Genomic DNA, 27,762 nt, shown 5'->3' with positions numbered 1-27,762 from the left:
CGAGCTCTCACTCCAGCCTGAAAGAAGGGCCAAGAGCATATGCATTTTTTAAACAATATTCAGCATCACTGCAGCCTTTGAGTGGCTCCAACTGCCTCGTGCAACTATTTCCTTAGCAATGCCGAGAGATCTTCATTTTAAATACTATTCATGACACACAGACTGCACCAACAGTCTACAAGATCAATCTTTTAACTGCAATTTTCTTCCAGAACAAAGCTGCATTGGAATTTTCAAGTATTTGTCCCACTCATTCACAGGTAAAGAACTCACATAGCAAATAAAAATTTTTGACAGGTACTTGCAAAAGTGTTTCAGAATGCCAGATTTGACCTGTGTGTGGCCAGACACTGAGGTTTTGCTTCAACCCAGGAATTTATTAAGACTTAACATGAAAATATTCAGTTTTAACATAATACACATCATTAGCATTTGAATACATATTTACAGATTTATTTGAACTTTTCTTAACTGCAATTCTACAACTGAGCAACATATCCATAAGTGTTTCATAAACTTTCAAACACTTACATATTTATACATATAGTTTTTGCATATATATATATATAAAAATATTTTTGAGACTTGAGGACTGAGAATAGTCAAAAGGACATTATTGCTACATTTCCATATTTACAAAAACAATGCATAAACCCATTCAAAACACCAAGCCATTGCAAAATAAGTTTCAAACCCCCCCAAATTATAAAAATATAAATTTCAAGAACAAAAAAACCCAAACCTCTTTCAGCTAAGTGTCTGTAAAGTACCGAGACATCTATAACAACTAGTTTGTCTACAGTTGCTCCAAAAGCCAACACGTTACAAAAGAGCTTTTATAGCATTAAACTGAAAATGCTCAACAACTAGTATGCCTAAGAGTGCATCCAAACAAATGGCTAACTTTGGAAAGGTGCAACAGCCTAAGTAAGTTCAGTGCAAATGGCTAATTTTTTTATTTAACTTTGAAAGATGGATTCCTGTAACAATAAACCAAATGCACAGTCACAGAAGGAGCGCAGTATTCAATGTAACCCAAAATATACTACCAGTGTGTGTATTTACAATTGCCTTGTATTTGGGCTGTTAGTTACACATTTGAATTGCATGTAAACTCAACCAAAATCCTGGTAAAGTAAGTTACAGAGTGCTTAAGTGCATTGTAAATAAATAAGTACTCAAGTAGTACTCTGCCTCTGAGAAATACTTCTCTCAATGCCTTTACTTAATTTTAGGGGTCAGAAACAAAGGAAGAAAAGGACCAGCAGTGTTCCTGGTGGGAAGAAAAGGGGTTAGAAAACACTTTTAAGCACAATCCTTGGCTCAACAGATGCCGACCCCAATGCTTCATGTCCGTCAAAGAAGAATGAAAGGATTCTTTCTTTTATGCCATTTATAAATTTGGCACTTCTCAGTTACACTCTTCTTGATTATCATCTCCGGACTACCAGAGAAACAACTTGGGGTGGAGGAGAATAGCCCTTTCCAGTTAGCACTATCCAAGACTGCCTGTGGGAAAGATTCACCTGGGTAGGACAAGATAAAAAAAGGGCCCCCAGGAGAGCATTATTTTTCTCTGCTCTCCCTTAGATAAGATGACTCGTTAAACGGCCTCTTCTCCAGACACAGTTTACTGGAAGCCGCCTTCCTTCTCTTTTTTCACCAATTTGGCAGGATCCACCTATCTCTATCTTTGGTGAACACTTTTAGATGCAACTATTAGCAAAACAAATGTCAAAGTCTTTGGGCACCCCAGGCAGAGGGCCACAGAAGCAGTTCAGGCTCCATGGTGGAGTGAGACCCAGCAATGGGCAGCTTCATCCTGGCAGGGAATGCACCAGTGGGAAGTAGTGCATCTATCCATGGAAACAGTGCAACTGGTCTGCAAAGGTGACAGCACAGGTGGGAAATAAAAATGAAAATCCATGCTCTTCCTCCCTTCTCCTCTGGTTTAAACCCCAGAGCACCCAGGAGGGTTTCCAGCTGTGCAGATCAATTTTGGAAAAGTCTTGGTTCCTTCACCTCTTTCTCCCAGGTAAATACAGCACCCTCACTGGCCTCCAACCTATGATACCTGTCTGGGAAAGCCTCTCAGGCTTGGTTGGATGTGGAAAGGGGTTTACAAAACCATCAACTTAATACTTGTTTATTTTGTAACTTCAGAAAAACAAGATTAACTAGAAAATGACTGTATGCATTCCAGGCACAGATCCAGAGACGAATCACTGCAGATTTGGCTTGATCTACAGACATCCAATTCCACACCCTGGCTTATGATTTCTTTTGTCGGTTGTTTTTTTTTTTCCTTCACATCTGGCTCTCTACTGCAAATACACACAATATAGCTAAATATATACAGCTTCAATTAACACTGCAATGATGCCTGTAACCGTGCTCAGCAGATTAAGTTTATGTGTAACAGTGCATGGTAAAGGACAGTATTACAACAACGTTTCAGCTACACAGTGGTAGTAGTGAGTAAAAGAAAGAGAAATTACTGAGGTTGTCCCTCTCTCAGCCCCTGCACAATACAAACAGCTAACACATCTGATCTCCTCTTCTTCATGTGCCACTCAAACATCTTCGCGTACCAGGAGAGGCTGAGTAGAGGAAGCACTGCTGCCCACCGAGTTAATCCTCACCGAGTGATCTGGAGCATTTCCTTGACTGGAAGGTGGGGTTGAGAAGTTGGCATAAACCTGCAGAAGCCAAAGACTGGTGTCAATACTCTGCAGACTGCTCCCTTCACACATTCTCGGAGAGCATTCCTGTCTTAGCCTTTTCCCACTGTGTACTACAGACTGCTGTGGAAGGGTTCCAGCTCAGGAGCTTCTTTGCAAATCAAAACAGTGTCAAAAGGTCTTGGGCTTAACTGCTACTTTAAAGAATCATGAAGCTCAATCTCAGTTACTAAAAACACTGTAGCTTCCAACTGCATGTCAAATTTCAGCTAAGCTCAAAAAAAAAAAAAAAAAAAAAGCTCAGGTTATTACTAAGCTCCCTCAGAAATCTCACTAATAATTCCTTCAGATTTCTTGCTTTTGTTTTAGTAATGCCTGCACCTGCCAAAAATACACTACAGGATGCAATCGAACACCAGCAGCTTTCAGTTTCCTCTCTTCTCAAATTGTCAGGAAGCCATGTACTCTCTGCCCAAACGAGGCAACCAGAGGTAAAAGGAAGCTTTATTTTTAAATCAGGTTTAAATGTACTTTTGTAAACCCTAGTAATACACAAAGCTATGGAGAGAGAAAATCCAAGTTTAGGATGTGCCTCCAGTTTTCCTTTGGACAGTTTTTTCCAGTTGCCTGCTCAGAATAAGCTTTCACTATGGAATGGTTGAAAGAGCAGCACATACAATTTGTCACAATGCTCCTCCAAGGTTATGTAAATGGTATTAGGGGAAGCAAGTGAGAAGATAGAGAAGAGCACCAAAGGCTCCACCCCTTCATCCAATGGCTTTCTTAATAAAAACTAATAATGCTTTATTTCCGAGATGCTTCTCAGATTAACAGGATTTTTCATAGTTTAGGATAAGATGAATTTATGCAGTACCGCTGCATTTTGTAACATCAAAATTGTTGTGACAGGTCTATTTTGTGTGAGAAACATCAGTAATACAAAAATGTTCTGCAGCTAATAAATGTTGGGTATGGGCTTAGATAGATACTGTCTAATGGAATAGCCCAAACATCATTCCTACGGCCCACACTGATGCTGCAAAGCTACATAAGTAATACTAGAACTGCAGTGCCTGGGCTTTTTGCTTCTCACGGCTCTAGTGTGACATCTTGCTTGAAACTGCTTAATCCATAACTTACCCGGGGGGCATTATCTGAAAGCTGCTGCTCTATCATCTGTACAATTTGTTTAAAAGTGGGTCTCTGTAAGGGATCAGCATCCCAGCAACTCTTCATTATGTCATACCTGTAAAGATACAAAAATTAAATACTGCTCACGAAGAAATCCCTAGTTCTTATCTCTCCTGCATTATTATTTGAAACGAAAGTGTTGCATCTTCTTTAAATGACTTTAAGAACAGGAATGGTGCTGCTAACACCTGTGTTTGTGACAACAGAGAGCTCACCACTAATGAGAGGCTCTGGACATAGTGTTCTTTGACAGCTTGTTAAATGCCAATCCATTTACAAAATAGCGGATTAAGAATGTCTCATAAAGAAGATCAGTAGCCAGTCCTCCTGTTGTCAGGAAGTACAGCACAAATGCAAATGCTGTAAATCTGGTGATACATATCGCTGACTTCTTTATCTGAAGTAAAAATGTTTAATTATGTTCTGTGATCTGTCAATAATTTGTTGACAGAGAGCAGGTGCCATGACAAAGTGATCAGATGGCAAAAGCCATGAGCGTATTTCATTGCTCGTAACAACACAGGCATGTATTCTGCTAGTTAGAGTACATGAATTATCTGCAACATGAAAAGAACTTTAAAAAGTGACAATGGGACAGTGCAATGAGCCTTAGTGCAAGAACAGAAGCTTCCCTTCCTTCACATCTTTACTGATGTTTGGATGATTGGAGGTGCTGGTCGCTCACTTACATTTCAGGCGGTGCACACTCAGGGCTGAACATCCTGTATCCCTCTTTGATCATTTTATAGAACTTGGAGTCCACGGGTATCCCTGGATAGGGGCTGCTTCCTGTTGAGAGAGCAGGTGAGCAACATGATTTCTGTATCCACAGTAAACCCCAAGATGAAACAGATAGGAAGTACACATAAGGAGCTTACCTAAAGAAAAGAGCTCCCAAAGCAATATCCCGTAAGACCAGACGTCACTCTCAAAGGTGTAGACACAATTGAAAATACTTTCAGGTGCCATCCACTTCACAGGAAGACGAGCCTTTCCAGGGAAGAGGGAAAAATTAAGACAATGGACATAAGGAATAAAAAATTGACAAGGTAAAAATCAACTTGTTCTGTTTTTTATGTGCATTAAATATTTTTAAAATCTAGAAGTATCCAACCAAAAAAGAAACTTTTAGCATTTTAGAATCTCCAAGTGCTGCATTGCTAGTGATTCATCTTCCTGTGGGTCTACCAAGCTAATACTGTTCCTTGCACTCTGACTTTCTGAATACTGTTTGACTCCTTCTGTCTAGTTAATAAAGGATATCAGGAAGTCAGAGGGAAATAATATAAGTGATCATGGCATGGGTCCTTAAGCATGTAAGCAAGTCATCTTTGGTGGACTGGCTGGCACAGGCAGCCAAATAAGATTCACATGGTCGAGATGCTTCAAGGCTTTAGTCAATACATCTGCATTAACTCCTCAGTCTATCAGCAGAAAAAATAAAATTCAAATTAAAGTAATATATATTAATATATATATTTTGGGCAGACGTGTTGATCTGCTGGAGGGCAGGAAGGCTCTACAGAGGTATCTGGACAAACTGGATTGATGACCCAAACCAATGGTATGAGGTTCAAAAAGGCCAAGAGGTGGATCCTGCCCTTGGGTCCCGACAGGCCTATGCCTTGCTACAGGCTGGGGGACGAGTGGCTGGAAAGCTGCCCAGCAGAAAAGGACCTGGGGGTGCTGGTGACAGGGGCTGAACATGAGCCAGCTGTGCCCAGGTGGCCAAGAATACATCCTGGCCTGTATGAGCAATAGTGTGGCCAGCAGGACCAGGGCAGTGATTGTCCCCCTGTGCCCGGCACTGGTGAGGCTGCACCTCAACTCCTGTGTCCAGTTCTGAGCCCCTCACTACAAGAATGACATTTAGGTACTGGAGTGTTTCCAAAGAAAGGCAACAAAGGTAATGAAGAGTCTGGAACACAAAGCCCTACAGGGAACAGCTGAGGGATCTGGAGTAATTTATCCCAAAGAAAAGGAGGCTGGGGGAGACCTTAGTGCTCTCTGCAGCTACCCAAAAGGAGGCTGTAGCAAGGTGGGGATCTGTCTCTTCTACACAACAAGTGACAGGACCACTGAAAATGGCCTTTAATTGTGCCAGGGGAGGTTTGGATTGGATATTAGGAAAAATTCTTCACCAAAAGGGCTGTCAAGCATTGGAACAGGCTGCCTGGGGAAGTGATGGAGTCACCATCCCTGGACATATTTAAAAGACATGTTAGATGTGGGGCTTAGAGAAATGGTTTATGGGACTTGGTAGTGCTGGGTTAGCAGTTGGAGTGAATGATCTAAAAGGTCTTTTACTACCTGAACAATTCTATGATTCTGAGATTTTTCATTAAGTTTGTGTGGGAACAGAAACATCCCTTATGAATGCTAACTGGAGCAGAAGAAAGGACACAGGAAACCTTTGCATTTGCTTCCACCTTCCTCTTGCTGGTTTGCCCTTTCCTTGTCTGACTGTAGGAGCTGGTCAGACTTCTGTCCTAAACACTCTTCCTGCTTTGGAAGAAACTAGACCTCTTTCTTCCAGTGATCACAGTGCTTGAACACATCTCATGTGAAGAAAGTTTGAGAGAGCTGGGGTCTCTCAGTCTGGAGAAGAGAAGGGAGACCTCACTGCAGCCTATATAAAGAGGACTTATGACAAAGATGGAGAGAGACTTTTTACTGGGGCCTGTGATGACTGAACAAGGAAAAGTGGTTTTAAACTGAAAGGTCATGGATTTAGATTGGAAACAAGGAAAAAAACATGATGAGGATGGTGAGACACTGGAACAGGTAATCCAGAGAGGTTGTGGATACTTCATCTGGGCAACATTTCCAACACTGGGGATGTTCAAGGTCAGACTGGATGGCGCTCTAAGCAACCTGATCTAGTGAAAGATGTCCTTGCCCATGGCAGAGGGGTTGGACTAGATGATCTTATAAGGTCCTTCCAACCCAAACCATTCTACAATTCTGTGATTCTGTGAACTCAGGAAACTTAAAAGGATAACCTAGACAAATAAAACGCAATTGCACACTTCCCTCCTAAGCTGCTGGTCTAAACTTCCTACTCCCAGGACCCTTTATGAGCAGGCAGCTCTTGACCTGACCTTGAGCCTGAAAGTAGCTTGGTTACACTAAATGCTACTCAATATTTTGTCACAGCAGGCATTCATGAATTATTTCAGCTCCTATTGCTCCCTAACCTGAACTTCCAGGCAACCGGTGGCTGGCACTGACATTTTGAAGAAAACCAATAAACCTGTCTGTCTCACAGCCTAAAATAAGGAAGCTGTAGGTACCTGAGACATCAAGGCCTGCTGGGTAACAGCACTGCAGCAGAGTTATGTCATACCTGAGGTACCACGGATTGACTGAAGTTAACTGAGTGGCACACCCCTTTGGTGAGAGATGCTCAGGTGTGGGATTTTCTCTCTTTATCAGCTTGCCAAGGTGAGGACAGGTAAGCTTCAGTTCATGTGTTGTCAAACCCCTAAGTAATGACCAACCCCTCATCATTAAGATCATGGAGCCCTCAGCTGAACTGGGGAAAGGGCTGCCTTGCTGAACAGGGATCTTCTCCTTTGAAAAACAGTGCAAGTGAAAGCATATGTACTCTGAAGGCAGCAGCTGGCTGAACCTATCTGACACAGACTTAAAACACTAAGCCAGGCAGCATAAATCAGTTTGAGATGCAAAATACCTATACTTCATAAACACTTCCCCAGCTTAACCACAGAGAAGTTCAATTTTCTTTTGTAGTAGGGCTCTTTTTTCTGCACTGGCACATTAAAGGGGACCGCAAGTGCTGCCAAGGTAATCTGCATCACTTCAAAGTGCCTTTGTACCCCTCCAGAGGTTTAATAGGTACTTGTGAGGTCGGTACTCTTCTACATGGGAGGTTTTAAACTCTTCTCATCAAAATATAGTGTCTTGTTCCAACCCTGTTACAGGGTTTGAACTACAGCTGCAAGCTAAAGTTGTGTTTATTACACATACGAGGTTGTCTGTATTGAATCGGAGAAAACCAAGATGCTTTTGCCTCCCATTGATGCACTTATCAGTAAATTCATGCTTCAGTTTTCATTGTCTGAGTGCTCCCTTACAGAAAAGGATAAGCTGCAAAACCCTGATTATTTAGATATTTTTTAAAGAAACTATTTCAATAATGGTCAAATAGTGCAATGCCCAGGGAAAATGTTTCCAAATAATTCCAAAATTTAGGACTGGGATACTAGAGTATTTCTATGTCAAAACTAGCAATTACTTACAGACCAGTACCTTTGAGAAAATTCATGTATAGTAAGAAGACTGGACATTATATTGGTGCAGCAAAAACATTTCTTCCACTACAATACACATTCAGGTATGAGCACATATTTTCCAGTATAACAAGTATAAACCAAGGATTTTGTCAGCATACACATCTATGTCAGATATTTCCTCCCCTAGCCAACTTGGATATGTATATATACACCAGAACTGGAAAATCCAGATTTCCATCTAACTAAAAAAGACTTTTATTTGTACATCAAGACAACAGGAACTTGCTTAACTTAAAACAAGTGTATTAAGTATCATGTATACTTACATTTCCTTTGACTACGTAATTTGAGTCATTCCTTATATCTCTTGCCAGGCCAAAGTCACAGATTTTTGTAATTCGACCATGAGTTAGAAGAATATTTCTTGCAGCCAGATCCCTATGAATGCACTAAATAATAGAGAAATAAACAAAACTAGTTGATAATATCCCTAACAGGCTTGGTTATATGTTTACTTAGCTATGTAACTTACTGTATTATGCATTTTAAGGCAAGCTGTAAGTCACAATGAAGCCATGTGCTAATAAGCTTACTCAGATGAGTAAACATTTGGATGTCGTATCTTTACAATAATTACATCAGTCCCCAGTAATACGGTTGTCTGTGCATTTAGTTTAGAAAATACCAGTCGCAGTCATTGAATTTTGCAGTGTTTCACATTCTCAGCTAAAATCTAATGTACTTTTTTCTGATTTATCAAAATCATCACTGGCTTGTTTCCTAATACAGGACAAAATAGAGGGAAAATGTGGTTTGTTTCCAAAATAGTCCCAATATTCTATTAAGTAGCTATTGTCATTGATATAGAAGTGCTGAAATTCTGAAAATAGGGGAAATTATGGTAACAACTTCAAAGCACACAAACACAGAAACTGAATCTGTAACAGAAATACTTGTCTGGAAAATGGAATTATTAAGTACCTACAATAGCTTAAGCAGACTTAAATATTTTAAAATAGTGGAAATTCTCACATGCCAGTATCTTTCAATGGATAGTCATGCATTCAGTGACCTAACCACCTTATATTCCAGTTTTTACTTTAGAAGTGGGCATGTGTTGGTAACTGCAGTTCCAGAAGGGTGCCTGAGTTTCCCAGCAGCTGTGTTTCTTTGTATAAAACCTGTGGAGCCCATGTGTGTTTGTTAGAGAATGGAGGTGATTCTCTAACAAAATGATTTCTTCTTTCATCTGGAAAGGAAAGTATTAAGCTTCAGCTTTACTGATGGTATTTAGCACGCAGGCCACAGCTGTCTAAAAAAATAACTAAAGACAGTTCAATTTTTCTTTTTTCCTTGAAATACATAACTTTTGGAATTTATAACCAAAAAAATTACCTAAAGTATCAAAAGTTATGAAAATCAAGCTGAGAAAGTAACTGCAGATTGCACAAGTAACTTAATCTCTGTCCCTTTAGCATGCTTAGACAAGGAACGATTTTCAGTAGTTCCACTGTTTTGGTAGACTCTCATTCACTTCCGTATACAATGCATTCTGCACTTTGCATATGTACAGCTGTCATGCAGCTCTGAAGCAGCAAGGCAAAGGAACAGCCAAGAGTCAGTAGGGCTCTGCCTTGCTCCTCCAGAATCAGTGCAGTTTGCACTGAACACAGGCTTTGTCCAAGGGAGGAGGCTCTGTCTTGCGATTAAGGCACCAAGTGCTTAAGGCAGTTGCCCTCCCAGAATAAGCTCCTATCTAGACTGCTGCACAGCCTTGACAAGTAGTGGAAGAGCAGCTGGGTACTCTGCGTGCTGGTCTTCATGGACCCGCCTGCCTCAAGGATGTGAGGCAATCTGAGGCACCTTATCTAGCAGCCCACAGCAGTCTGCATCAACTAATTTAACTGCTGGAGCCAAGAGAGTGCAAGTATACAACACCTGAAGAGGAGCAGTAACATATTAGTGCACTGCAGTTTAACTCTGCGATATAGGTGTTAACTTGGCACTGCCAAGGCAATACTGCACATTACTTCCCACCCTCAAGGTGAGGTGATGTTACATTCTTTACTGCCTTTGCTATTTAACGCCACAGTGTCTGTAAAAATGGAAGGACTATAAAGAAAAAGTCACCAGGAATAATACATAGTGGATCCAGGGCTACTCTTTAGGAACACAGATGAAATACAGAATGTCTGTGCTTGGCACTGCATGTCCTCAACAGTGAAGGATTCAGGAGCGTGGTGAATCTGTGTATCATCTGTAATATGATATGTTTGCATGTCAGGCCTCTCTTGAATGTGTTGATAGATGAAAAACAAACTAAAGGCTTATGCTTTGGTTTGGAGGAAAGAAGAGTGGGAGAAAAAACACAACTGCAAAAACAAGTTTTAATGTGCACTTTCCTCAGAGCAGAGTTCGAGACAAATTTCCCAATAGTAACACGGGACTCCAGGATTGTCTTCCTTTCCTTGAATTGCCTAAGTTTGGTTTTACACTTTATTTAAGGTGCACTTGTGGCTGCATTAGTTGTAATGTTTACATGTTAAATGGCTTTTTTGCAATAAAATGTAAGAATAACCCAGGAACATACTAATTATGCTGTGCTTAGGACTTCTTTATAAATCCCCTTCTGTTATGCAATACCTCTCCTATGAAACCCAGAGAATGTCTACTATGTTCAGTGTAAGCAATGAAGATTTTTTGTGGGTCTCTCAGCTGATCTTATCTTTCCAGAAAATTAAAAATGAAGACATCTCCTGTGAATTAAGCCGTGCTTACAAAAAAGAGCACACAATGTGATATCTCCCATGTTTAAGGCAGTATTCTGCATGAGAGAAGTAGTAAGTGCAGCATTGTTTAAAACTCATGCAAATAGATACCTTTGCACTGATTCTACTACCCTCAGCAGTGGATATGCACTAGCACTGCTTCGCACTGACTTCTGTTTTAGGGGATATAAAACATCACTTTTGGCCAATAAACAGTACACAGCTCCAGCACCATGTAAAGTTTCATGTATGGGAGGGAGCCTATCAGTTTGCAATGCTTGGTGAAAAGAACATTGAAATATTCAGCATTTAAACACACAGATTGCATTAAAACACTGACAGTGACCAAAAAAAAAAAATTACTGATTCTGTCCATCTCTGAAAAATTCTTAACTTACGTTTTTGGAGGCCAGGAAACTCATGCCTTTTGCCACCTGGTAAGAAAAGCTTAGCAGATCTTCTACATCTAAAGCAAGTTCATCATCTTCCGGCATAGAAAGGGTAACATCCTGATCATTGTAGGATCCTACACAATGTAAACAACAACAGCTTTTGAATTAAGCAAGTGTAATCATGCAGAAATCACATAGAGTTGTTTTGACATTAAACAAAACAGCAATTTTAGTAAGTACCAGTCTAGAATCACATAAATAGCCCATCACCAAAAAGTAAAAAATAATCCTGATACTCCATTTAAGTGTGAAGAAATACAGGACACTGTAATTTAGCATATTGTTCTTTTTCAAGCCTTCTCACATCAATTACTGAGTTTTTAGTGTCCCCATTCACAAAAGACAAATATGCTAAAACTGAACAAATCCACGAAGCCTGTCTTCCTGCACTCCCATCGACAAACAGAATTCCTTGTCACTGAACTCACCAGACTTCACAGGTCGTTTTTTGTCAGCCTTTGGTGGGACTGCATATGACACTCCTGGTTTCATATCCATGTACTCATTGGCAACATCACTGTAGAGGCAGCAGAACAAAAGAAACATAGTTTAGTGAAAAAGGTCTCAAAAGCTATACAAACAAAAAGCCAACATCAGGCCAACCTTCTGAATAATTGCTTTGCAGATGATCAGTTGACTGGAAATTCGTGGGTGTCTGAAAAAAATGAGGAAATGCCTGTACAGAAAGAGAGGTTTGTTAGTACAGTTAATGGTACACCTCAAAGTTTGGAGTTGGCTCAGGTGAGCAAACAAAACCATTCACATAAATACTGTTTATACAGACTTCATTCTCTGTAAATTAACATCCAGATGTTTCAAAGGATCTGCTAGTGCTTCCTTTTTCTGCGAAGGCCAACTTCTACCAGACTATTTCAGCAGCTCAATTGGCAATTGAAATTCAGAAAATAAATGGTAAAAAATGTTAAATTCATAAATTCCCAAGTTCCATAGGGGATTCACATGTATTTCAAAAAATCAGTCGAGGCTTGGGACAGCCATCTGCTAGATTCTTTTAAGTTTAAATTTTCTTATTGCTATATATAATTTGAATGTACAGATTTTCATACAACATGGGTTTATAAATATACAGTTAGGCACCTTTAGAAATGATGGATGTACTTTGGCATTTTTCACTTCATTACCATTAGAATTCATATACTTCCTTAGGCTGAAACATCTGCTTAGTTTAAGAACAGTAAATGCAGCCACAGAGCTAACATGGGAAGGAGCAATGAGATCACCAATAGCTTTAGTTACCACCAGAAATATATCTGACACATTCAGCAGCAGTAAATACTAACATGAGAATTTTGTAAATACTCTTCTGTTAATAACTCAATTTACAAATTGCAGTTTGTAAATTCAATTTACAGTGACTCAATATGCTTAAACAGCAAGATCCCTTCACTGAACAGAGGGTACACCTCCAATGGCAAATCACAGCCTTATGTTCATCACCCCAGTGGTCCCAACCTCTCTGGGGCATCCCCAGCTACCCATTTATTGCCACGGCACAAACAGCTTCACCAGTACTATACCTTGCTGGAGAAAGAACTCTTCCAGCTCCTTAAGTCTGCCTGCTTCTTTCATGACTGCCAACACAAAGTAATGGGCCCACTGGGGCAATAAAAAGACTAAAATTTAGAATGGGCAGGTATTTTAATAGGCCCTGGGTTTTGGTAAGATGTCTCTCACTTTGCAAACGGAAGGAAATCTGCTTGGAAACGCCCTTGGAAAGAACTCTGGGATGGTATATAAAACACAGAAGTTAAAAATATACAGATGAATTAAGTACAAGAGCTATCTCAGTCATGACACAGGTTGTTTCACCACAAAATGCAGTGAGCTGTCAGTGGCAGCCTGCTGCTGACATTTTAAGACACTGGTTTGATTTCATAAAAAAGTCATTTATGAAGGCAGGAATTTGGGAGAACTCAGGGTACTAACAGCCTGACACTGGGGAAATTGTCATTCAAGCTGCCAAATAAGAACTACCAAAGTTTAATAACAATAAACACAAATATGTACAAAAATTGAAGCCAAGGAGGTGCATGAAATAACTGCAGAAAATTTGATAAAGAAGAAAAACAAAGAGCGCATACAATCCACTCTGTATATAATGACACTCTGTTCGAATAAACCACCCCCTGAACAAACAGCCTCTTAATTAAATTGTTTTCTTGTGCGGCAGAGAATCTTCAAAGCCTGCTGCATTAAATGTTTCTCCACACTTCTTATCCCTAATAAACTTTGATTTCTCCTCCTTCCCAATTTTCTAAAAACACAGGTACAATTCAGCAGGTCATACTTACGCTGCAGGCTCTGACTGATGCAAAAGGTTCTCATAAACAGCTGCATCTGCATGTTCTTCATGTTTTGGGCAAATAAACGAATCTCGTTTTCGTCTCAGAAAATTTAAAAGATCGCCATAACAGCAATATTCTGTAATGACCAGAGTGGGACCTGTAGATGCATATAAGGTTTAGAAAGCTGGTGAGTGTTGCTTTTAATGCAGAAAACCTTACATAAAGCTAGCATTCAGTGAAGCACACAGGCTGGACTATTAAAAAATCACTGTCCAGCACTGTCTAGACTTGAAAAGTTATAGAAAAGTAACCCAGCATCTTCCCTTTCAGAGATGAACAAGAATGGTCCAGATAAAGCTGTGTCCCAATTAATGTTCTGCCCCTCAATAGCATTGCATTGTATAAAAATTCAACAAATAAGTCTTTTTCCATGTGATAATGTTTCTGGCCAGACACATCTGTTTGATTTTGCTCGCTTCCTGAAGGAAGTTATTTGTTCCAAACATTAAGAGTAACTCAAGCTTCAAACATTAATCCTTTTGATTCACTTCTGTTTACAGTAGAGCTTCACACTCCTTCAGTAATGTTTTGGAAATGATGTAGAGTGTTATATTCTGCAGTATAATAGGAAAAATCATTCAAACAGAACAGCCCACTGCAACAGAAAACTGCATTGCACGAGGTCTTAGAATATTAAAATGAAATCAGAAAAGGAATTAAGCCATCTTCAGCATAGATGTTTACAGATCAAACATATGTCTTTTGAGTGAATGAATCCAGCTACAGACCTTGAATATATAATTACACTGTGTGTTATTTCATCTCTAAGTTTACTCTGTACCATCATCTCCTAACCTCACTGGTTTATTTCCATTTTCCTGCAGTTAAAAATTATAGCTTTTACAATAGCAAAATAAGTGTTTGTGGTGTGATTTTATTACAGACACCACATTTTTCTCCACTGAGAGAGACATGCATTTGGGCCAGTGAGTCAGTTGGATGCTTAAACAAAATTGTTTCATCCTATTTTTAAATAATTAATTGTGAGAAATGTTTTGCCTCTGTCTATATGAATTTTTACAAGTTCCTTTTCTTTGAAAAATGTGTAAGAAGCAATACCATCTTTCATATTAAATGCATACAAATGAAAAATACAAGCTTTTATCACTCTCTATTGACACTTCAGGAGGTTTTGTAGCTGTAAGATTTGTAGTTTTATTGTGTAAGAAAACAAACTTATGAAGTTAATACTAAATATGAAACATTATGGTTGTGCAATACTTTTTTTGGCAAATTACTTTTCTCAACTTTCTGCTGCTTAGAATTTGTACTTTTAGTGGTGCCTTAACATATACGTTTGCAGTTTAAACAGAAGGCTGGAAGACTAGACAAGACAAGCCTGTTGACTTCACCTTGGACACCAACTAGGAACCAGATCTCATTAATGAGGAATAGTGTGGTGGAGGTAAAAATTTATACTGTACATTTTGTCATCTCTCAAGAAGAAAGCACCAATGGTTCACATTAAAGAGAATAAAAGCAACCTTCCTGTTTAGCTGCAGCTACATCGATCTTACTACTGTTTTTACAGTAGTAGTTGAGCCTAAAATCTAGATTCAGTAAATCATAGGTGATAATCATGATGATCTGCAACCTGTCTAAGCATGAAATGTAAGATTTTAAGATGAAATTTATCATTTCTACACTTAGAGCTGCACCTTAGATTGTTCCTCACAAAGTTCATCCTCCTGGCAATTAAAAAAGAACAGAAATAAACAATAATCTGCAGATAACCCCACCTCCAATAGTGCAAGCTCCAAGCAGATTCACAATATTAATGTGGTTTCCAAGGTAACTCAGCACTTTGAGCTCTGACATCAAGGCTTCTCTCTCCGTTAAATGGGCACTTGCTGCAAGGCGAAGCACAGCGTTCAGCACGTAACACACCAACCAGGTGGAAGAGAGAAAACACAGTGTAGTATACTACAGCAACTTACTTTTCAACATCTTTACTGCTACTGTCATAGCAGCATCAGACTTAAATAAACCATAAGCTGTGGCTTCAACAACTTTCCCAAAAGCTCCAGCGCCAAGGGTTTTACCTAATAAAGCAAACAAAATACTCTGTAAGGACTTTGAGTTCTTCCTCCTGTAGGGCTCAACATTTTACTTTATCATATCAAGGTAGTTATTGCAGACACGCCTGCTTGCCTTTTGTCCCAAGGCAAGAATGAGCAATTATCACTATGTGCATTATTGTGCAACAACTTTGTGACAAAACCCTGCTGTGTTTGACCAAAGTCTCATATGAGACATGAAGGTTCCACCTTGTAGATGAAGTTAAATAAATCTAAACTAACCAAAACTCAAACGGTTTCTAGGAAATTCCCATTTGTGATCATAAGGAAGTTGTGTTGGATCTATGTAAACATAGTTGTTTCCATTTATTTCTTCAACAACTTTCCACTGAACTTCATACTTGGGTTTCTGGAAAAGAAAGAGAATGGCTGTTACTACTGAAGACTCAACAAGTAGCTCACACACTTTTTTAATTCAGGCAAAGGGGCTTCTGGTTTTACCTGCAAATATATGTACACCAGGATCACGACTATGATGCACATCAGTCCTGCAGCAACTCCAAATGCAGTTAGTAAAGGGGTGAAAAGGGTATGTGTACGGATTTGCTCTGAAAAGAAACAGAAAATTCTCCTAAAATACTGAACAAGAAAAACTACATTTAAAAGATGCCAGTGAAAACCTTTCCTTGGCTCTTCTTTGTGAATTACAGTTTGGGGTTTTGACTTTCCCCGATGTGCTCCAGGTGTATCAGAATGTCCTTCCTGAATGAGCTGTGGGAGATGGAGCTGGCACAGAAACCATGCAGTTCAATGCCTTCGGAGTCTCAGCTTCATTAATTCAGGGAGGTTTGGCACTCAGATCAGTTAATGCAAGGGGTTTGCATGATCTCAGTCAAGATAGGTTAAAGAAAGAAGCTTTTATCTGAAGTCCCAAATTCTTCTCTTCCCCTTTGCCCCACCTAAGTATGATCACTACACATAGCACAGTCTTTACAAGGAGAGGTTGTGCCAAGTAGCGAAGAAATACCATTCTACTACAACCCATCTGCCCCAAATCTGGAGTATTTGTTTGTATGTTATATCTGGGTGTAACAGAAAAAAAAAAAAAAAAGAAGCAGAACATTTGGTTTTGCAAAGAAGAGCACAGCTTTACAAACACATTTCAAATCATCTATATTCTAGTGGGTTTTTCTTCTCTCTCACAAACCTACAAATACCACGACAAAACTCATAAGCCCTTTTGCAGTATGTTGTTGTTACTTCTTTTATAGCAGCAGGACACTTAGGCTCCAGGCAAGTTGGGGACCACATTTTTCCTGAGACATTGTAAAAACCTAATATAAAATGCAATCTTTCTTTGAAAAAAGAAATGATAGCCTAAATAGTCAAAACAGAAAAACAAGAAAACAAAAGGGAGAGAGAGGGGGAAAGCCAGGGTAATGCTGTAGGTGGTTTTCCTCTGTGCTGCACAGACAGAAGAAACCCACCCACCTACTGCACTGCAGAACAGGTGCCATAAAAAGACAGTCCTACAACAGTCATTGAAAAATTAAAGCAAGACTTTGACAGGCAGAACATACAACATAGTATGTTATCATGTGCTCAGCCACAGTATTGTAAACCTTCGTACAGCTAAACCACTTAAAATTCTTTTGCAGATAGAGCCACACACCACCCGTGTTTTGTGGACGTTACCTTTAATAGCAAAGTTGAAGAAAGCAGAGCTCCTGTCCCCGTTGCTGGAGGCCTCACAGCACACAGTGCCGGTGCTCCTGAACATGCTGGCGTTAATGGTGCTTTCAACCAGAATTCGTTCAAATGACGGTGCTGATGAATTTGTGTAACCAATTTTGATATCCATGGGGGATATTGTTGGTGAATCAAAACACCTGGAGAAACAATACTGACAGTTACCTGCAATGGATTGCTACCTGAAGTGCTAGACCAACAGAAAACTGAACAACTCTGGTCAACAAAGTGATTCAGCTGAAAATATTAACCCTGAAACAACCTACTCATGGTGTCTCATGGTCTTGTATGTAGTGGGAGAAATGGATGCGTACACTTAGCCTGGCCCAGCTGGAGACCACGATGAGTGAGAATCTCAGGTTTTTGCTGGAGACCATGTCTTTTGGTTAGACGTACAGACGTACGTCTGTTACTTCTCTGGGGGTTTTATGCCATACAACAGACATTTTCAGTTTCATTGCCAAGCAGTTGTGGTCTATTACCCAGTTCTGAAAATGTTCCCCAAGCATCATCTTATTACAGCACAAAAGAAGTCCATGATGTACATAAACACCATTAAGCTTATATGCAGTCAGAAAATAGCCAGTTCTTTTCTCTCAAGATGTTGCTTCTCCTTCATATGTCACATATTTACTACATAATCACACATTTACGATTTTTAAAAAGCTACTAATGTAAACCAGTAAGGGAATAACAATTATTTTAGACATAAAACAAATTACAGTGCTGGGAAGGAGATCCGTTACTTGCTAGTATGATATCTATAACCATGGGGGAAGTCAAGCAAAACCCTTAAAACTTGCTTCACAAATGCTCACTCATTTTACAGTGAAACTCTACCATCTTCATATAACACCTGGTTTTAAAAACATCCAACTTCATTCATAACAACACTGGACTTGTTTACTTGTCGTATATTTCATGTGAACAGAAATCTAATTACGTCTGTAAAAATTACTTAATTACACAATAAAACAAAGTATAACAGCCATATTTGCAAGTGATTCTGTGATTGCCATTCTGTGAAACTGCACACAGAACACGTGTCATTTGGAGCCAAGCTGATAAAAGCCATAGCTAGCTCGCAGCAGAAACTCTGGCTTTTACTTTTACACAGCATAAAGTGTTGGTTATTCCCCTTTCAAGGACAGAATACAAAGGAGAAAAATGAAATGTATTCCTGCCTTCTCACAAAATACTGCAAATAATGCAATGCCAAAAGGGATGAAAACCACAATGCAACATTTGAATGTAACTATTACCAAGTCATTTAATGTTCTTGTAATTAGTAATTAGATGTGTTGCACCTAAAATAACCTTTGGAGACTCTTGTTTACTTAACTTACCTCTGCTCAGTTCCTGGGCAGAAATACCAGTATATGGTAGGGGCTGGGAATCCAGCTGCTACACACTGGAGAACACCATTGCTAAGTATATCCAGAGTGAGAATCTCAGGTTTTGCTGCAATAAAGAAAAGCAATAGTCATCCACTAGGGGAATGCAGAATGTACACTGCTATTTGCTCTTCACACAAGCAACCTGTGAGCCTCATAATCTATGGAATCACTCAGGTGAGCAAGACCTTCTTATGCTCAAGGATGTCTGGGTCTGAACTGGTGTCCTGCAAAAATCTAATCTCTGTGAAAATATTAGTTCTTACACTGAATGCTTCGGCTGGACATTAGAAGAATACCTCATCTCCCCGTAGTATTTGATTTGATGAAAAATCCTAAACCATCAAAGCCAAGAGCTTAAACAACCCAAAGAAGTGTGTGCTTGGAACAACAGTAAAGTTCCCATTCCTGCACAGCATGACTTTACCCATCTGTAAAAAGGACAGTTTCTTCCCAGTAAAAAGCCTACTAAATCTGCAAACCACACCCCTCTTAAACCTGCCCGGTGTATTCGGTATTACCACTGCAGCCAGGAAAGGAACTACAATGCGAAGCAGCCAGTGCAGACCTCCTGACAGAGGACGTACACCCCTCTAACATACTGAACTGCCCAACTGCCTGATGCTCTGGAACATTGCAGGTAGAGGAAGCCAACACTTGGCTGAACATATTAGCTTTCCAAATGACAATTTTGATTGCTCTGGTAGTTTAAAAAGCAATTAATCCAACCAATGCCCACTGTCACAGGAGTTAGTCCTGCAGTTGGTTTAGGAGCCCCTGTCTCGAGTATGGCAGGCAACCAGTGCAGTCACGTGGACTTCAGAGTCATTCGTCCAATGTCATAGGCTTCAGCCAAGAGTACCACCAACACAGTAAGGGCTTTTTCCCTGATGAAACTGGAATTAGTGACCTTACTTCCCTTAACAACCTTAGCTTCCTTGCAAAATCACCTAAACAGAAGCAAACGAAAGATACTATGAAAGACCACATTGCAATGATTCCGCTCACCCGACAGATACAAGTTAAGAGCCCATTATCAGTTAATATGGCTTTACAGAAATGTAAGCTGAACTCCTAATTCTAGAAAGTAGTGTAGCTGTATAGACCGCAGTGGGAAAACATAGATTTATTTCAGATAAAACCCATGTCTGAAGACTGCACAGCGTTAGTTTTTAATGAATATTCTACTCTCTGATTAAATTGGAGTCAACAAAGCACACGTATATTCTCAATCACATACCACCTCCTCGTGACTTATGTTACAGGAACCGAATGTTCTTTCATTTCTAAATCCGCATGTTGTGTTTTATGCAAAACACCAAGAACCAAACATTGTTGCAAAATGTTGAGACTGATTTTCAGCATTACTCATTTGGTGAGGAACTTTCTGAGAGCACACAGCATCTCACCCAGCCTCAGTGCTCACACAACACATGTAATTCACATTTCTGAAATTCCAATCAAAATGGCTGGATTGTGAAATTGTAATTAGCTAAACTACAACCCATGTGCTATTTGTTTAGATATATGCTGTGGTTTAGGCAACATTACAGCACAACGTAACTCAAGAAATGAGAGAACTGAGAAGTCAAATATAAGAGGCATCTGTGCATTAAGCCCTGGAAAAAATACTGTGCCAGAGTTGGTCTGCATGTAACATCTGAAGCTGAGTGAGGGAAACGAAAATGCCCATATTAGTTAGGCTCTTTCCACTGTAAAAACCTAGTGCAATAAAAGCCTGTCTACGTGGCCATGAACCCATGGACTCATCCTGCAAGAGTGAGGAGATGAGAGGCTACGCAGCCCAAGCAGAGTGGTCCAGACTTGGTGCCACGGGAAGCTGAGCTGCAGCAGCCTCTGAGAAGTGCTGACCAAAGAGCAGCTCTGCCTATCATGTGCCTAGTGAAGCACTTTGATGTGGCAATGAGCATGATCAGCCTCTCCCCACCAGCACTGAGGGCTCCCAAGCCTCCCTGGCTCAGAAATATTAAGGGATGCATTTCACCTGAGGCAGCAAAGAGCCCTTTGCACCAGTACCCAAGGGGACCGAGACGGCTGCTACTGCAATCCCCGCCGGCTGCTCCTTTGCCAGCTCAGGCCACGCGTCTCGGCAGCTGCACCCCTTTCTGGCAGCCAGAGCACCTTCCTCAACCACCAGTGTAGGTACTTCAGGGGATGCTGGAGCAAAGAGAGACTGGCTTTCACAAACAGATGCCAAGCTGTCATCATGCATCTCCTTTTTAAAAGGGATTTTACTGTGCTAAGATTTTATAACTTGCACTGCCTAATTACCCCTCCTGCTATCAGACTCCTAATGACTAGATGTTAACTGTTCTAACTTTAACCCCTTAAACATTTAACATTTTATTACATTGCTCAGCATATACACATACTGTCTTCTGTAATCAGGCATTAAATGCCTTAAACTTCTAATTTCACTAAGTTTATTAATTGCTTTTCAACTTTTATTAATGTTGATTCTGAATACATCGAAGACGACTTATAAGAGGTCACTCCTATTTTAATTCAATGTTCTGTATAATGACATTCTGCATTTAATTGCTTTCTATTGCCAGTTTCCCTTCCTTCATTGTTAATGAAGTAAATGTCTAAAACGTTACACTTAATAGGTATTGTCAGTCAACCCAGACAAAAAGAGAGTTGTTTTCCTGCTGGAGCTACACTTTCTGGATTGTAACAAATCTTTTCACAATATCGTGGTGGTTCCTCATTGCTCACTGCATAGCTCAATGACAGGAAAACAACTCAGCTTGGCTTCATGGGATCTGTAATACCATGTCCAGTTTTCTCTTTGCAGCAGGAGCCCTAACTGCATAGATGATGTTTTGTTGACTATAATTAAGCTTGAGATATTATTTTGCACTAAATTCAGTTACTAGCTGGAAGATCCCTCTGCTAATTGCTAGACACACCATACTTTGCCACTCTGGAGATTTCTACAGTTTCTTAATTGTAATTGAGTGCAGTATGCTGCTTGTCAAGCTGTAATTTTCTTTTTGGCTCCTAATTTTAAAGCTGCTTACCTCTATACATTTATTATGAATTACTACACTATTTTAAAAGCAATTTAGTATTGTTTCAGATTAGCATATGCAATTGCTAAATATTTTTAAATCCAAGCCAAGTACTTCTATACTGGGTTTTTCATGTCTTTTAGGAAATGCTTCAGCATCGTTATTTGTTTACGTGAAGACATTCTTCTGATTATGAATCTGTTTTTCCTGTTTGGTTATTTTCTGCTGATTACATGCCCAAGCCAGACATGTAAACATCACGAGCTATATCTAAGCAATTTATGCAAAATCCCTGACAACAATGTTAGATGAGGACACACCATCAGATCAGGATCTGACCCACCCACACACGACTCACCTTTGGCAGTCACTCTTTTATGTCAAATAATATGGTATGTTGTCATGCAGTTTGTATTTCACAGCTAAATGATGAGCATTTTACAAGCCAGTGAAAACCCCTTTTTTAGGGGTTGTTGTTGTTGTTAAAAACAACCCCTAGAAAGACCAATCTATTAATCTCTCTCTTTCAAAATGAAAAAATGTTTACAGGAGCTCAGTCAAAATGCCAAAAGAAACTTTTTGAGTCAAGTGCATCACATCCAATTCCTTCAGCCATGGCTGCAATCCACCCAGGGCCCCAGTGCATGACAGCATGGGCTCTGTGAGACTGCTTAAGTGTCCTCATGGCATCCCAAGACTGAACTTGCTATTTACATGACCAGTAGTTGAAGAAAGAAGGAAACAGACTTGACTGCTGCTGGTTGTATGGACAAGGGATTCAGAAGAACAAAAGTGTCTATGCTCCATTATGCCTTGTCCATTCCGCTTCTCTATTCTCTTCCTGGTCTGGTTTCCTACCCACGAGCCACAGGGATTTTCAGCTTTTATTAAGTAGCACATGCCTCAAAAGCAGCAACACGGAGATCTGCATTGAGAACTGACACCTGATGATGCCAAAACTGAGATAGTGGTTTTTTTAGTTCTTGTGCCCAGACAATAGGCAATTTCTCACATTCCTTCAGAGAAATTAAAACTTCTGGCTCAACATTTTGCTGCATTAATCTTTTAAACACTAGAACTATCCCTCATGACTGTGACCCATGCTCACTCACTGAGATAAAGGACATCTGTGATCACCAGTGCCCTTATCTCAGAAATCAGAGCAAGGAAACATAGAAGACACAATGCAAGGGTCAACATTCATAGATGAAGGAAGAAATACCATGTTCTGAAAGGAGTCCAAGTGACATTTCTAGATCCAAACTATGTCGTCGCTAATAGAGATGCTACAAATGTTATCTTCAATGATAAACAAGAAGAATTCAGAAATTAACAGCAAGGACTTGATGCATTTGTGGAAGTCTTGACAACTCTCTGTATAAAACTGTGCCTGAAAAAGGACACATTGCTGCTAAAGCACAGCAGCAACACAAAAGTGCATTTGCAGCACATTTACTTATTTACTTTCGATATGGTTCCTCTTGCTGGGCTCAAAGTCCCTCTTGGTTTAATTTTCCTTAAGCTTGGCCTTTAGCAGAAGCCAATATTTGTCAGCTGAGTGCATGAAATGCTCTGAGAGGATGGCTCTGCTAAAAGCAGGGTTTTCTGAAGGTTTCATTGAATTAGTTTTGAAGTTTAGCTTTTGTCTTGAAGAATGCTGTTTGGAACTGAGGCCAGTGCTCCGTCTTAACAAGCATGTCCCAAAGATGACAACAAATGCATTTGTAAAGCTATGCAGATTTCTCTAGAACAATGGTGATTTATACTATTATACAGAAGTATTTAGATGCCAAAAGGCATTTAAATGTGAGTAATTCTCCTGACAAGCTTTCAAACTCTGCATCCAACTCAAAAAATTAAGGACAATTAAAAGCTTAACTTGGTTGCCAAAAATGCAAATTATAATCCCTGTGTATCCTGCTCCACCTCAAATTATAAAAGGTTTGTGATATGTACTTATTTTTGAGATCATGTTTCCAGGTGCTGCAGGTTTTTTTCTCTATAAACAACCTAGCTGCTCTCTGGTAATCTCTGGAATACATTCGCCAGAATATAAGGTCATGCTGGATAGTAGGTGGATTTGTGTGAGTACTCTGCACTTTTATATCTTGACATTTAGTTTTCCAGCATGTGCTTCACTTCAGAAAGCCTCTCATATGCTGAACCACACTGTGACATCTTGTGCATACATTATGTTGTATAAAATACAATGACTATGATAATGAAATATTTCAGACTGTTCACTTTACTTACTTTTCACATAGACATTGAATGTTACAGAGGAGCTGGCATCAGAGTTGGACACAAAAAATGTGTAAATGCCTCCTTCTGTTCCTTTTAGTCGTGTAAGGTGAAGTTCACTTGTGTAACTGCAAAGAAAAAATTTAAGCATTACTAAGACACACAACTTGCTCCGAACAGGCAATTGCTGCAGGGAGAATAAGGAGGGAATTTTCTGCAGACATCATCCATGCAAACACTCTTATCTTACACTATGATTGCCATTGCACTTCCAACATCCAGATGTTTTGCCACTTCTAAGACCCAGATGTGTGCCTGCGTGGCAGCTGAGCCTCAGGCTCAGACCATGCATGCATCACCACCTGCTCCTCTTCTCACCGAGGAAGGAACACAGATTCACAACCTAGGCCACATGCTCTAGGTGCTTCACTGGATTTCTGGAAGACAAGGGATCAGGAGAGAACAGTGCCCAGCAGAAATAAAAGCATAAGCTTTTTTCCAGAACACTGGGGTCTGCTGTGGCAGTGAAGGGAGTTTCTACACACAACCAACCTTAATTCTATTTTTTGCTTACTGGACAGGAATGTAGGTGAGCTGTGAGTAAACAGCATGCTGGTTCTCAGATGGTGCAGTTAGCTCGATGCTGTTCCAAATGTAGGTCGGCAGACTGCACCAGTTACTGTGGCAAGCCACACATGCTACATCTTTTATAGTCACAATTTTCTCACCATCCCCACTTTCCTCTTTCCAGAGCAGACTCTTGTCTGCTGCTCCAGAGTGAAATGGACACTACAGCCATGCATATTACCTGTTATTGCCCACAGTCTTGAACTTGACATCATGGTCTGAGGAATTCTGTAATGTTTCATTCATGTACATCCAGACTTCTTCCTTTGGTTTTGGATATGCCTCATATTCAACTGTTAAGTTTCCATTTTGTCCTGCATTTATATCTATTGTGGTATTCATTGTTGCAAACAAACGGACAAATCCTTTAGCTGATGGTTGTAAGAGGAGAAAAAAAAAAACAATTTCAGGGCCATTTAGAAGTTTGTGAGTACTCTAACCACACTCAGATGACTTCAAGATCAGTGATCAAACATCCAAGTGTGAAACAGGAGACCTTATCTGCAAAGCAGTACTTAAACACTCACCTGCCAAAACCAACATTACTAGCCACGTATAGCATGAGGCACAGAACTTAAAGCAGCCTTGAGTGCTTTAGCACCAATAATTCCATCTTCTGGTGACAAATATCTTCTATATGCATTTGGAAAAATGCAAGTATGTGTTTGATTCTACTCAGGTGTTTCTATTTTTCCAAAAATTTGACTTGCTAACTGTCTGGTGTGAAAGAAACATTACGAAACAAGCAAACTAAAATAATTTATTACAGCATACTAGAGTATTAGAGGTTTCTTTGTCAAGTGTAATTAAGAACAACATTACAAATTAAGCTATTAAAAGCTGTAATTAGAGAAAAATGTGCTAAGTCCACAGGCCTGGATACCAATCATCTTAAACTAAGGCATTTCTGTACATCTGCTGCTGGGTCTTAATCTTTCATTTGGCAGATACCATTTATCACTACGCAGTTCCGTTCCAAAATATCAAGTCTAACAACATCCTTGCTGTAGCGGTTTTAATTTCATTAATAAACTCATCAGATTGAGGATTCACTTTAAAAAGACAAGTTTTTCAGTCCTATTACAGAAATTCATATGGGAATCATCAGTTTGACAGGCAGATTGCAATTACAAGGAAACACATTTACTGAGAGCTTGAATTTAGACCTAAAATCAATCTCAGATCCCTGCTTTTTCCCACTTTCTAGTAATCAAACTGCTGTGGCCAGCTGGGCACCCGAGCTTGGGAAAACCAGAGCTAGTGGGGCTTGGTGAAAGCATATGGATCTGCCAGAGCGCTTGACAGATGCTTTGAAGAAGAAAGGATGAAGTAAATTCACAGCAGGCAGGTATGCTCTAAAATGGTCTCCATCATTAGAAAAGAGGAAAAGATTTCAAATCTGGAAACTGAAGGTTTGCAGTTCCTTTGCAGTGCTTTTTTCAGTTTTCTGTATTAGCACAGCATTACCTATGCAAGCTGTATTCAAAATCAGACCAAACTCCCTTCAAATAAAATTTTATTATAATGCTATCAGTCCCTGCAATGCAGTTCTAGTACCTTCTCCAGTTAGATAAATTACCTGACAGAAAAAACAATTAGGAATTTTACAAAAAATACACATTATTTCTTGTAAAACTTTTGGCTAATGTTAAAGCCACAGTGATTTAGTATCTATTGCAATCCCAGATCTCTCTCCATGTACACACCATACACCACTTCCCAGGACCCTGGGTGCTGGCACACTTCAGGTAAATATACTGTCAGTTTGACAATAAATAGTGAAAGGTATCCAAAAGTTGGAGCTTATTTAAGTCAAATTTGAGAGGGTGGAGAGAGAAAACTATCTCAGAAAGGGAAGATTCCACCTTTTCTCTGACATTTTTTATTAAATACAAACTTTGTATTTTACTAAACAAAAATTTTATTTCCTACTTTTTATAATGCCATGCTTTATTTTAAACCCCAGACTTTCCAAAATCAATCCTTTTTAAAGCTACATTTGCATATGTAGTAGTACTAAGAATTACTGTAGTGAAGAACTTCCCTCCTCTTATAATAAAAGCTTTCACATTGATCCCCTTGGGGAGAAGATTTTCTTTCATACTTCACACTGTTTCACTCTTTTACATATGAATGTAGTCTCTCCTGTAAAAAAATGTGGAAAACATCCCTTTCATTGTGAGCCCTACCCCCTCGACTGGCACAGCAAGGTTAAGGGCATGCAAACCTCTGCCTGTTTGCTGAAGATCTGACCAACACAGGTCAAACACTTCTGTTTTCTTTACGTTACCAGGGAAAGCAAAACAAGCAACAGAAAAACGGATTTGAAAAGGAAAAAAAGAATCCAGGGCTACACTTCCCTTAGTTACTACACCCTTGAATGGAACTGAAACGGTTGTAGCAACTACACAGACCAGAATGATCTTATTATCTATATGTGTCCTTAATTGTACTCAATTTATCAAATGAGGAGGTTTCAGCAGCTTTAAAATTCAAAAGGCACTGTGTGTCACCCAAGTTAATATATAGCAGACTCTAACCACATCTGTTATTAAACAAGAGGAGGAAGAGAGTTTGCTCACTGTTTAGGGACATGATCCAAAACATGTAGAAGTGATGGATAGTGGGTTTAACAAGAGGGTGACCTTCAGAAAAATTTCATGCTGTCTTTGTGCACCACAATGTTGCTCACAGTGTTATTTTAAATAGATGTACAAATACAGATTCTACAGAAAAAACATTGACACGCTGTCAGGGAGATTCCCCATGCTTGGAAGGCAGGTATTGAAGATGTGCTTTGCACTTGTGCTGCCAAGTTACTTGGGCATAGGGGCAGTACCAGAAGCAGGTAAATTAGTTGCTTTGTTAAAACTGGTTTAAATCTTAGATTAAACCAGGAAGGATGAGACAAACCAGAGGGTCATAAACACTGTTGGATGGTTGTTCTAGTTATCACTTTCCAATAACGAGCGAAGGGTTATAGA

The 27,762-nt window shown here is 39.6% G+C and overlaps 1 protein-coding gene across 1 annotated transcript in view; it reads right to left on the bottom strand.

Annotated features, from left to right (window-relative positions):
- Window positions 1–441: 441 nt before the first annotated feature.
- Window positions 442–27,762, bottom strand: part of KIT (KIT proto-oncogene, receptor tyrosine kinase) — a 50,270-nt gene continuing 22,949 nt past the window's right edge. Inside the window, exons 6-21 of the mRNA XM_068189194.1 lie at window positions 24,960–25,149; window positions 24,164–24,279; window positions 18,828–18,942; window positions 17,428–17,621; window positions 16,234–16,340; window positions 16,015–16,141; window positions 15,652–15,756; window positions 15,454–15,564; window positions 13,661–13,811; window positions 11,777–11,865; window positions 11,295–11,422; window positions 8,455–8,577; window positions 4,751–4,862; window positions 4,562–4,661; window positions 3,822–3,927; window positions 442–2,699 (exon numbers count right to left, since the gene is read on the bottom strand). Coding sequence (XP_068045295.1) covers window positions 2,574–2,699; window positions 3,822–3,927; window positions 4,562–4,661; window positions 4,751–4,862; window positions 8,455–8,577; window positions 11,295–11,422; window positions 11,777–11,865; window positions 13,661–13,811; window positions 15,454–15,564; window positions 15,652–15,756; window positions 16,015–16,141; window positions 16,234–16,340; window positions 17,428–17,621; window positions 18,828–18,942; window positions 24,164–24,279; window positions 24,960–25,149 — 2,000 coding nt within the window. The 3' untranslated portion in view covers window positions 442–2,573. The remainder of the gene's footprint in view (window positions 2,700–3,821; window positions 3,928–4,561; window positions 4,662–4,750; window positions 4,863–8,454; window positions 8,578–11,294; window positions 11,423–11,776; window positions 11,866–13,660; window positions 13,812–15,453; window positions 15,565–15,651; window positions 15,757–16,014; window positions 16,142–16,233; window positions 16,341–17,427; window positions 17,622–18,827; window positions 18,943–24,163; window positions 24,280–24,959; window positions 25,150–27,762) is intronic.

Source organism: Anomalospiza imberbis, chromosome 4 (genome assembly GCF_031753505.1).
Source record: "Anomalospiza imberbis isolate Cuckoo-Finch-1a 21T00152 chromosome 4, ASM3175350v1, whole genome shotgun sequence".
NCBI lineage: Eukaryota > Metazoa > Chordata > Aves > Passeriformes > Viduidae > Anomalospiza > Anomalospiza imberbis.
This window is presented reverse-complemented; position numbering and strand designations above follow the sequence as displayed.